At 37.5% G+C, this 12,660-nt stretch overlaps 1 protein-coding gene across 2 annotated transcripts in view; it reads right to left on the reverse strand.

Annotated features, from left to right (window-relative positions):
* ARFGEF1 (ADP ribosylation factor guanine nucleotide exchange factor 1) overlaps positions 1–12,660 on the reverse strand; it is an 85,345-nt gene that overhangs the window by 17,148 nt on the left and 55,537 nt on the right. For both annotated transcript variants that reach the window (XM_030944185.1, XM_030944186.1), the window contains exons 19-23: positions 11,583–11,734; positions 8,184–8,312; positions 4,913–5,071; positions 4,440–4,590; positions 859–949 (exon numbers count right to left, since the gene is read on the reverse strand). In XM_030944185.1, the coding sequence (XP_030800045.1) occupies positions 859–949; positions 4,440–4,590; positions 4,913–5,071; positions 8,184–8,312; positions 11,583–11,734 (682 nt within the window). The remainder of the gene's footprint in view (positions 1–858; positions 950–4,439; positions 4,591–4,912; positions 5,072–8,183; positions 8,313–11,582; positions 11,735–12,660) is intronic.

Genomic DNA, 12,660 nt, shown 5'->3' on the forward strand with positions numbered 1-12,660 from the left:
CTCAAATGTCTCCAGAGTGCATAATACCCATTTGCCATGAAAAGTAGATACTTGAAACACCTCCCATTATGAAGCAGGGAGGGACACTGCAAACCTAAACAGCTATGGTGTGTTTGACATCAAGCTTCCAGTGCACTTGATGTGATTTTACTGCAAGACAACTTTTCATTGAACTGACATCAATCTTGCTGCCTGTACTTCAATAATAGAAATGTTTGTAAGCCTTCAAAATGATACCTCTTCATCAATTTTGACAACCATTAAGAAAATTATATGTTCTGATTTCTTACATGCTGAGCAAGCAAGATCCATGAACACTTCAGTCTGATCACTACTGTATGATATAGACAGGGAATGTTCATAATATGTATTTTGCCCAGCCAAATCCAGTTAAAATAAATGTGATTCATAGAACGGAAGACTGGAATAATAATTTTGGCCATTTCAGAAAACATCTACATAACCTAGAGGAAAGCAGGGAGTCAGTAATTACATTTAGGAGAAAAAGAGTCACACAATATTGCCCTCAGTACTAAGGCAAAACGAGATTTGCAATCTGTTACTATATAGAGCAAATCAAGATTCAGCAGACACTACAGCAGACTCCATTCTGTAAGTCTTCTGCAGTAATTTTTTTATCAGTAAAAAAGCTTCTTGCCTAATCTTTGCCCTGCTCCTTCTTGCACAAACACCCATGCTGCAAAAATAAATCCACCCCCCTCTAACTGAAAAGCACTTCTCTACAGTAGTTTTTATGTAGGCTTTTTCCAAATAAATTAGTAAGGTCCTTTTCTTAGCACAGGGTATTCAATACTGCTTGAAAAACTTCAGGTGGCAACAAGAAATTTAATACAGTACCTGTCTACAGCAACAACAACGCTTTGGGAGCTAGTTTCTCCAATGGATTCCTGAATACTTGCTATCTGCTTCCAATCCACGTTTCCACCAACTACAGTGAGAAAAAATTGAAAAATGGGTAAAAAATAATACAGAATGGGTTGGGAAGAAAGAGGAATAAAAGCTTTGCCACTACCAGTATAATTAAATATATTTTTAATTCACAAAAAAGAGAAGCACATTATGAATTTCCTTTGCACGAGCTGGCCATCTCAGTGAACAGTTGCATGTTGGTGTAAGTCCTAATTATCCTAATTACCTAATTATTATGTCTCTATCCATGTATAAATTACATTAGTCCCTAAAAATTGTCCACATTTGGAGCAACAGATACAAGTAAAAAAAATAAAACCCACAAGAACCACCTTTTTTTCCTCCATTTTTCAACGAAACTTTGGTAATCTTGCCACTTAGAATACACAACATATGACTGAGAATATAGCTTAGAGGAGAATTTTTCACACTTAATTAGCATCAAGTGAGTAAATCCCAAAAGATTTCTTATCATTCAGAAAGAACCGCTTCCACCAAAATTCCATCTTTAAGCTACATCTCAATTACAGCAAAATTATCACCCCAAAATAGTGAGAAATATCTATAAATAAAACCAGCAATTATTTATTTTGGAGGCTGGAAACTATAACCCACATCTGGGAAAGCTGTGAAGAAACTGCTAACTTTGCAGTGAGAAAAAATCTGAAATTTTTAGCAATCTCCAAAAAAAAGCAATCACCATCAAAAAAAAGCAGGAATCTTGCAATCACTTTGGGTAATTCCACATACCCTGTATGCAGGGCTTTTTTTTTATTCAATATAGAAAAGAACAGAAGACTGAAAGAAGGCAAGTAGCTCTGATCTCAGAGGTTTGCTGAGAGAAAAACTTCTCATGTTTCAGCCTGCCCTAGTGCCTTGATGTGTTCCATCCACACTTGGAGGTGGCTGGAGATGACTGTCTGTCAAATCTATATAACCTTACCTACCTGAAGTACTTTTCTAGGGCGTTTATGGAACAACTTTTCTGTACATACATATGTAACCTCATGCTAGTATCTCAGCAACGTATAATACCCCTGGGTTTGATAAAGACTTCTCTTGTAAGCACACAAGCTGCCAGTGTCAATTAGCTTGAATCTTGGTAATGAGTCAGCTAAGAAATATCAAATGAGCAGCAGAGTGTGAAGAGAATTTGAAGGGCTATTTCCAAGGAGTCAGAGCCTTAACCAACTTTACCAGCTTATGTGAGAATTCCTTGTTATCACAGGATTTTTAATTCAATGCTTGAAAACCTGAACAGACAGCAGACTTACAGTCTAATAGTTGTGAAATCTTTTACAATCAAACACAGGAGTCAGCTAGGTAACTCTGCTTTACAAAAAAAGAGATTTGTCAGATTCCCCCTGTCCAAAGAGGATTTCTGGTTACCCAGGAGCCCAAACACTTTGGCTATGACCTAGTCACAGCAGCAGGTTTTGTCTTGCAACTTTGTGAACAGAAACTGACATAGGAGAAATGTGGATTTCACAATTACAACTCCAAGTAAGGCAATATTCCTACCAAAGAAGCAATAGTCTAGATGCTTATTCATTCACTTTTACAACCCCCATGCTTGTGACGTTTTGAATTTCCAAGTACAACAAAAAAAAAGGACCACAACAGGAAGGTAATAGAAGAGATAAAGACATTTGAATGCAGATGCCTGAACAGTCACACCTGAATCCTTGCTGAGGGAGTAAATGAGCAAAGGAGCTTTTGGGCCTGGTTTTGTTGATCTTTGTTATTTCAAAAACGACATTAACTTCAGCAAGAAGAGTGAGTGCTGCTGTTATCCACATCTGATTTTGCAAGTAGGTCTGAAAGATGGAGTTTTTGTTTCACCAAACTGCAACTTGACTCACTCTAAAGAACTATTTTCCTGTAAAATATGCAGCTGTGTATATGGACATACACACTATGTGTTCTTCACAGGAATTCAGGTTTATAGAAAGCTTGCTTGAAACACATAGTTCCAATGCATACTTTGAAGTAATCATAGAAAATTAAACTATGTGCAAAAAAGGATTTGTGGAAAGAAGTGAAATAACTAAAAGAGTTGAGAAAATGCTCTAACAGCCCCTTAGTGCATAAAAACCAAGTTAAGCATTTTCCTATAAGACTGAAGCAACATTATTAAAAAAAAAAAAAAGGAAGAAAATGGCCACGTTTCCATATGCGCACCGTAATAAGCATTCCAGAAATTGAATTCAGAGAAAACCATTTTATGCATTTGGGTATAAATTGCTTTCCCTAGAAATGTAGCTGACAGCAGCAAAAGGTCTTTATGAACTGGACCTATACCAATGAATGGCAAGTATGATTTAGAGACACCTGAATAACACTTGCATTTCTGAGTTATGAGGACTTAAAACTTTTAAAGGCCACTCACTGCAGCATAGAGAAACTGCCCTAGAGAAACTGCCAGGATTTGGAAGTAGCCAAGTTGCACAAGTCATCAGGGAACACTGAAGGATGCATATTGGAAGGGCAGGAAGAAGCTCAGTGTAGGAGATGTTGGCAGACTCACTGATTTCCAAGCCCAAGTTTAACCTTCATCAATGCTTGCCAAGGTGAGGGGAGTACAGAGAGGCAGGGCAAAGGGGAGCAGAAGGGAAAGAAAAGGAGTGACTACAGAAGAAGAAAAACTCTCTGAGAAGAACACAAACCTGGATGATTAGGACTAGTTTGGGGGCTAAGATCAGGAAAAATGAAAATTATCATTACTAAAAAAAATTACATGAAAAACTGAGGGAAAGCTTTTGTTTGGCTGTGAGTGAAGTTCAAAAGGCAAGAGATACTGAGCATCACACTATAACTGAAACTTTCTCATAGTCAAAAAGACTTAATATATTCACTTTGATGCTTCCACAGTTTTTAAATACCCCACATCTATATATCTTTAACAGTGTTCCCACTTAAAACAAACAAATAAAACTCCCAACATTCTGAAGAGAAATTTAAGGTAAGTCTTATACTTTTCTAGGAAGATAAGAAACATAATCTTGTTTTTGCAGTATATTTTGGTGCTCAAGCCTAAAAAAGGCACTTACTCAGTACCAAAGTAACCAGAAAAGGAAAGAAATGGAATTTCAGAATTTAAGCTAAATTAAATCTCCCACTTGGTTTGAATTCTGTGTACTTCTCACAAAGCTCCACAACAGATGCTTAACCTACACATACTGACTTGCTTGCTTGGTAAAATACTTGGCACACTAATGTTGCAATATTATTAAACCTGGTCATACCATCTGCAATCCATTTTTAGTTGGAAAGTGATATTTTAATAGAAGTGAACAACATATATAATCTTCTTACATTTTCCACCCTAACAACAATAACAGAGCAAACTAAATATTCCAGAAATTGGAGTAAGTCTATTCAAAGCATAAGTTTTACAAGGACTACTTCATGGTCTTTTGTCAGAAAGTCACATAAAAACACAGAACAAATTTAAATAGTTCTCTGAACAAAACCAGTTAAATGACATACTTCAGATCTGTATCACTTACCCAGTCCCAGCCCCACAAATTCATCAGGTGCCTGATCTTTTGTTCCAGTAAAAGAACCTTCCCTGCCACGCACTGTCCCTGAGATGTAGCGAGGTTTTACTCCAGTTCCTATTAACTGTGCCAGTTCAAGCTGACTGATGCATTTCAGAATCTATTCCAGAGAATAAAGAAGTTGTTTACCAACAAAAAGCAGTTTGAAATAGTAAAAAGCAAGTAAAGATCTTTAGAAGGAAAAAATTCCAATACTTGAGGTCAAAAAATCTGGGTTTTTTTTCTAACATGAATATAAATTCAAATAGTACTGGATTAGTCTCTCTCAGTTTTATTTCTCACTTAGACATGTTTTGCTACTTTAAGAAGTATACATGCAGCACTTACCTAAACCCCACTGTGTTTATGCACAAACAAGCACACTACTGTGTTGAAAATCAGTGAACATGCTTTCTTACAGTTCAAGTACAAATGACTTGTACCTCATGCCAGGAATTTCCTAAATAGTTTCCATCTGTATGAGCCACCGTGATGAGAGTTTTAATGGTGTCAATATTCTTCTGCTTCATTTCAGTAATACCAGAACTCACTGTAAGCAACGTAAATCTTGCTAATGCTTGAACATAGGCATCTCTTTCAAGCTGCAAATGGGAAGGAAAGAAACAGAAGTCTCATAAATATTTTTGCCATTTCTTTTTCTTAGCACAATCTGTATGATTTCATCGACTACACCATTTACCTTTTTCTTCCTAGAACTGAATTTCTAAAGCATAGTGAAAATATCTTAAGTTCTTCACCAGTAAGAAGATATCTGTGGGATGAAATCAGGTTCCTTCTATTCAGGAACATGAAGTGTCATGTCTGACAGCACAGGACACATAAGATGTGTTTACTTTTCTGGTTTGGTCTTTTTTGGGGAAAACATGATGCTGTTTCAGAAGAAATGCTGCTACTTAGCTAAGTTTTCAATATTCTTGTACTATACTCAGACCTACTCTGAAAATGCTGCCTTAGCGACTCACTGAAGTTTCAGCATTTTTTGTCAACAAAAATTAAAAAACGTATCTAAAAGGCCTGTTATGCCAATTCTGTGGAATTGCTCAAAACCTACTTGATTTAATTTGCACCATTTGGACCATCTCAGAAGCTTCTGAAGCACCAAGTGTCATGGGTAAACAGCAAGTGACCAAAATCTAGACAGATCTCACAAAAGAAAATTCCACCCAGTTACCCAGTTTTTTGCTATCTATAAGCAACAAAGGGAACTCCTCAAATCTCAAATGAACAAATTACAATGGTAAAAAGGGGATTACAGTTGAGTCCACAAGTGCATTTTATTCTCCTGTTATGTATAAACTGAAGGCTGTGAAGTGAAATGGTTGTACACCAGATAAACAAATTACAATTATGAAATATATTTAACTGTTTGGATGTTTAGGGTATTTTTAAGTAAAAAAACATTAAGCACAGAAAACAACCAAATATAAGATATTAAAAAAAAAAAAGAAAACAACCCAGAAAGAATGGGATTCCACAGAGAAAACACTAACACCACAATAGTGGGCTATGGTAGAAGGGACAGACTGCCACTGAGCCACTGACTACAGAATAGCCGCCACATTCAAAGCCAACCATTACTGCAGGGTACGCTGGCAAAGGCAAAGAAAATTATGTAGAAGCAGACAGAAATGAAGTCTCAAAGAAAGAGTACTAAGCAATGAAGCTTTAGAACCTACAAACTGCGTATTTTCTGTAAAACCAAAACATTTTCAGTCCTACTCATTCATGCAGGTATTCCTCCCTCCCCCCTTTTTCTAAGCCACCAAAGTAGAAGACAAACAACTAAATAATGTGTCCATCACCCAGAAATTGAAACTTGATGATATAAGTAGATTGAGTACATCCTTTTGATGCACATCTTTTCTCAGATGCTTAAAGAAAAAGTCAGACTGTGTGACAAGTCTAAGATTAAAAATATAAATAATTAAAACTAGAATCTATAATTAAGGTTTTAGAGGTGAACATGCATAACTTAAACTATATTGTGTGCTTCGGAAATTTTATTAAAATTAAAGGAATCCAGGTCCCTCCATTATCTCTCAAGGTGTGTAAATGTTAACTCCTAACAGACACCAATCTTCATTTCTATACATTTCCACAATGAAAATTGGAAAAGTTGCCATCACTGGTTAAGCACATGAGGAAAAACTTCATTCCAACAGACAAGATCCTTAAACCAGCACAAGTACAGACATGCCAGTCTCCTTCAAACCATCAGAGCTATCTGGTGTGTCTGTAGTCAGACAATATTCCACCTAACCAAGACCTTGTGAACTGGAATCATCCTGTAATACTGAAATTACCAACAAACCAGTACTGTTTTTAATAATATCAACAAAACAGAATTTCCACGGAAAACCAAGAAGTAATAATGCTTATACTGAAAATGCAAAAGCAACGCTTCCCGTTTTCTGAAATTTAAAAACTTGTTTTTGGAACACCTCCAGTTCAATGATGACCCAAGCCAATGGAAGGGTACAACTGAATCACAGGGATCTTGGAGCAAACATGTCCTTGCCCTCCCCAGCAAGGCTGACAACTGCAGCAGTGGGAGCTAAACTCTGCAGCTGCTGAAACTGGTATCGGTACCAGTTCCACTTCTGCAGCTTAGAAACTAAAGTAACTGGAGTGTGTTTCACTGAACATCTGCAGGCTCCAGGGAAGGCTTTGTTAATCAAATTTTTAAGTCTGTTGAGCTCGGGAACAGGTAGTCATGCAGAAATTAGGTGGAAAAACAGAGGAAAGAAACCTCACATGATCTCAAATGGGCTTTTTTAAGCAGCTGCATCATAGGTCCCGATGTGCTTTTCCACATTAGTGGTAAATGTTACCTAACTTGCCAAATACAAATACAAGGGCAGAAGGAAGGAAAGCATTCCCTACTGTATCATGGTTCAACATCTTCTAATTAGTCTTATACAGTCAGTTTCTGGGTTGGTGTGTGTTCTCTTGGTAAGCATTTTCCACATACACATGAAATAACACAAAGCCAAACATACGGATTTTGCCTGCCCCTCTCTTCAGCTATGTCTACAACAGACTTATGGCAGACCAGCACTCCATTTATTAACTAATAATCTACAATAACATAATTGTACCTTCCCTACCAATGGTTTCTAAACAGAAAAACAAAAGCCAAAAAAAGCCCCAGTTTAATCACCATGGCCCTCTGGAGCCAGAAAGTCTGGCATTCTTGGCAATGCACTTCATGTAAGATCCATTCACTCATTACATCAGGAATGCCATTTTCAGTGCCATAACTGTTAAAAGGGTACCCATTTAAAGACGTCTTGGATTAATATAATCTCTCTGAAGTTGAGAACAATATTTCAAATACAGTTCAGAGAGATACTACTTTACAGGATGGAGGGACTCATTTTACAAAACAACAAAACACACCTAAACAGCTTTGTAACAACGCTAGAAATAAAATACTTTGACATAAAAGTAGTCAATTTCTAGGGAAACAAACATTCAGTGCAGAGGCGCAGAAGCACTTACCACAAAACACCAGGAAAAATAAAGGTCACTTCATGTACACTCCCAGTCAAATACCAGATGAAATAGTAATGTCAGAAGCAGGCAGCCTCTATCTATTGCAGAGCACAGCTTCAGCAGCCAGGACACTTAGAATCCCACTAAAATCTTGCTCGTACATAAATCAAAGCATTGTCTCAATCTTACATTTTTTACCTGAATGTTGAAAATGCAGGCAATGCGGATTGCACATCGTATACCCTCCAAACAGAGAGAGGCAACCTCGGTGTCATCGCAGTCCTGCAGACCCACGCTGAATGCGGCCAGGAAAGGTGTCCATGCCAACTGCAATGGATGCAAAGCAAGTGTTACATCATCAGCAATTGTTGGCACTTGAGGGGAATGTTATAGTTTCACCATCTTGCTGAAGTGTAAATTCCATTTTTAACTTACATAATCAACCTTGAAGCTGTCTTTTGACAAAAAGGAAACAGAATATACAGACATGAAACGTGTAATAGTAAAAAGTGTGGTTAGAAGAGACATGAGACACAGAATGAGGCAGAAGTAACGCAGAGTGGAACTCCCCTCCAAAGCACTTGTCCTCTCCCTCAGCAACAAACACATAGCCATCTTCAGATAGCTGTAAAAACCAAATCCTAAAGCTATGTCAATTAGATGTCTGTTAGAGTTTTAGCATTCTCAAGATGACTTTTATCTCTGCACATTGAAAAACAGAGTAAACAGTTATTACAACAGTTAGTTGTAATAACCAACACACCACATAACAGATTTATGATGAAAAGTACATACTTAAGTAAGATTAGCTTATCTTGATAACACCAGAAAAAACCAACAACAAAAAAAGGAGGGTAGTAAAAATAAGGCAAACTTTATTAATCACGCTAAAATTATAGTAAACTAACAACAAGAGCAGCAAAGTACAGGACATGACTCTTGCCTTATCCCTCTACTACTTATTTTGTTGCCCTCTTCCCTCCATCTTTTTGTACCTAAGCCACTACTGATGTTTCCCATTCCCTTGCCTTAGGTGGCCCTGAGTACTGCAAGAGAGACCACACAGTCCTTTCCTTGTGGTCAAGGCTCCCTCTCCCAAAGGCAGAAAAAACAGTGAGAAGATACAGAAGATCCTGCTATAACTATACGGAGTTATGGAGAGGAAACACCACGGAACCCAGAATGATTTTAGAAATAGTTTTACCTGCAGTCACCCCAGATGAAATACAGAGTCAATGGGCCCAGCAAGGAGCAATAGATTTCACACTTAATTTCATAATAAAATGATGTACCACAGAGCTTTGGTTTCATTTAAGCCAGCAGCTCCAAAAGCACTACCTTCAAAAGCATTTAATGCTTGCACATACCAAACTGTAACTGGGGGATAGTATTAAAGGCATTGGATGAATTCACAGATTCAGGATTTAATTCCCTATTGTATCACCTTTCCCTTCCAACCCAAACTATTCTATGATTTCATGTTCAGAAATGTGTATTTTTTCCCAATGCAAAGGTATATTTTTTCCCAATGCCTTCCTAATTTTCCCTGCTATTGTAACCAAAACTAATCTTAAAAAATCACAAACCTGAAATAATTTCTTAAAATTATCTAATGCTCTGTATACTGTGGTTTGTAACTAGATGTATGCTGTTATTTGTAGGCTGTTTTGTTAATACAGGTGAAAATCAAGCCTCAAAACCAGACAATCAGTTCTGGGCTGCTTAGATGGGTGCAAAAAGCAAGTTTTTGCTGTTTTAAAAATTCAGCCAATGTATCTGTAAACACAATTACAATGATCAATTTTATGTGGACATCAATGGGTGAAATACCCAGAAATTTGTAAATTTTTACTGAAAATTTACGTCTAAATAAAAAAATGTGAAATTAGGTATTCAAATTCCAGACTTCTCACTTGCTTTTGAGAAGAGGGCCCTCTGGGTCAATACATTACACTACCACCCTCAGTACTTTAATTAGTTCATGAACATCCTCATGTAACTCCAAGTAAAAACTTCTTATTTTTTGTACCTTCATGAAACATGTTTAGAGTGTTAATTTAACCAGGGTGCTTCATTTTATGCTCCTTTGAAAATGAACTTTGAAAATACACTTTTCAGACAGTAAAGGGTAGAAAGTATTAGGGCTGGTATCTTGAAGAAAATCACACTATGAATTTTACAAATGCCTGCATGTGAATTATTTAATTTCAGCCTTCAGGAAGTCAGCAGAGAGAAAGTATAGTACATCTCTGCTATGAGACATCTTGAACAGCCTAAAACTAAATTTTTAACAAGGTCTGTGCTTAGTGTTCCTCTGCACAAATCAAATACTATGTCAGTTTTTTAAATAAGGTGACAAAGAATTCGTAATTTTCCTCATAGACTGCGATCTTACACAGAGACCCTCAGTGGGCCCAGGTGGCCAAGAAGGCCAATGGCATCCTGGCTTGTGCCAGCAAGGGTGGCCAGCAGGACCAGGGCAGTGCTCTGTACTCAGCACTGGTGAGGCCACACTTTGCATTCTGTACTCAGTTCTGGGCTCTCACTGCAAGAAAGGCATGGAGGTGCTGGGGTGAGTCCAGAGAAGGACAATGGAGCTGGTGAAAGAGGTGGGAGTAGGTCTCTTCTCCCCAGTAACAAGGGGAAAGGATGAGAGCAAGTGGCCTCAAGTTGCACCAGGAGAGATTTACATTGAATATTAGGAAAAATTCCTTCACAGACGCAGTTGACATAAGTTGAAACAAGCTGCCACAAGCTGCCCAAGGAAGTGGTGCAGGCACCAACCCTGGAAGCATTTAACAGACATGTATATGCAGCACTTCAGGTCATGGTTCAGCGGTGGACTTGGCAGCCCTGGGTTAACAGCAGGCCTCAAAGCTTTTAAGAATCTATTTCAACCTAAATATAGGGGCCTGTAGCTCCATCTAACCTAACAGCACATCCCCCCAGGGAACCATTTGTTCATTCAGTGGTAGAGGTCTGAGACTTCACTTCCCTGGAGCAGTTCACAAAGGGGTCATGTGAGCACCATGACTTGAACAAGGGCACAAACAAGAGTATGGTAAAGCCCTAACAATTTATCTCAATGGCAGATTAACTTCTGTGATTTAGGTATGCCAGAGACCACATCCAAGAGAACACTGAGGCATCCTACACTGCTGTACATACTCTATCTATGAATCTGAACCACTGCTATGGAAAAAGCATTTGGGATGCAGACAGCTTTCCACTTACACAATAGTAGATGGGTGCTTAGAATAATAGTTTAATACAGGTCCAGCTTCCTCCCCTACACTGGACCAGAGTCCTAGCTTTCTAAAGTATTAATTTGCAACAGACAACATTAGATAAAAGCTTTTCCTGATAACTGCTCCATTGCTTCTTGTACCAGCACAGAAACTTCTTAAATTCCACGGTAAAGGAAACTAGATTAGAAGGCACAAAAATCTTCTTTTTCCTGTAGCAAGTTAAGTAACTCATAAAATGAGCAAAGCACAGCAGATGCAAATCCTTAGTATTTTCAATAAATCCTGTCAGTTAGCATTTTGTATTAAGAAACTGTGATATTCTACATGATTATCTAAACATGTATCTCACCTTAAACATGGGTCTCACATGCTCCAGGTGTGTTGCACTGGTAAAAGGGGCCTGAACGTGGCTCACTGCCTCCATGAGAGCTTTAGCTGTTTTAGCCATTTGTTCCATTTCTAAGTTATACAGGAGTCTTCTCTGCTTCTCACTAGCAACACCTGCAAACACATTTTTTCTCTCATTTGTGCATCTTTAGCAATGGTGTCTTTAAGAGTATAATAATTCTATGTTTTTCATGAAGTACAATGTTCAGATGCATTTTTGTATTATTTTTACTTTCTGAAATTATCAAACCAGCCTTTTCATATTTCTTGTACAATATAGATAAAATTTAACTTAAGGCAAACTTGTAGTTGAAATGCAAACTATTTTTAAACCTTTACAGAATTTTAAGATTTGAACAACAGAGATTTCTTCACCATCACCTCATATTTATGACAGCATAAATATCACACCCACTACGTTAAATTCAAAATGAAGAGATATTTCATAGGAATCCATCAGCAGAGAAAATAACTGGACACCCTTTTTCAGTGTGAGAACTACATTAAACTTTTCATTTCCATAACAGAACCTCCATTTCATGAAGACAGTGAAATCCAAGTAGCATGTAATAATCATCTTTTTAAAAGTGACAATAAAACACTATGTTAAGTGAATGAATACTGAAAACAAGAGTATTTGTTTTTTCCAGATGCAAATTTCCTGCAAGTAATCTGTTCATAAGGCTAACCTAGGACTTAAATTATTCAAATATGTTGGGAAAAAGTTAAATCTCTTAATGTTCTCTGTAGAAAAGCCAGAATGAGTAACATCTCAATCTTCACAATATGCAAAACACAAAGGTTTTCTGTTATCTGAGAAAGGAAAAGATTATTAATAAAGTGCATGAATTAGGGCCCTAAGACTCAAATATTGCAAAATATTTGAAAACAGATCGGTTATTGCAGGAAATCACAACAGTTACTTAAGAAAAAGAAGACACACAAAGTGTGTGTTCTGCTCTGTACCTACTGGCAACCATGTAACTTCACAGAGCCCTCCGATTTCCCTGTGTTGCTGCTCAACAGCAACACCTGCCTCC

This window comes from Camarhynchus parvulus, chromosome 2 (genome assembly GCF_901933205.1).
Source record: "Camarhynchus parvulus chromosome 2, STF_HiC, whole genome shotgun sequence".
NCBI lineage: Eukaryota > Metazoa > Chordata > Aves > Passeriformes > Thraupidae > Camarhynchus > Camarhynchus parvulus.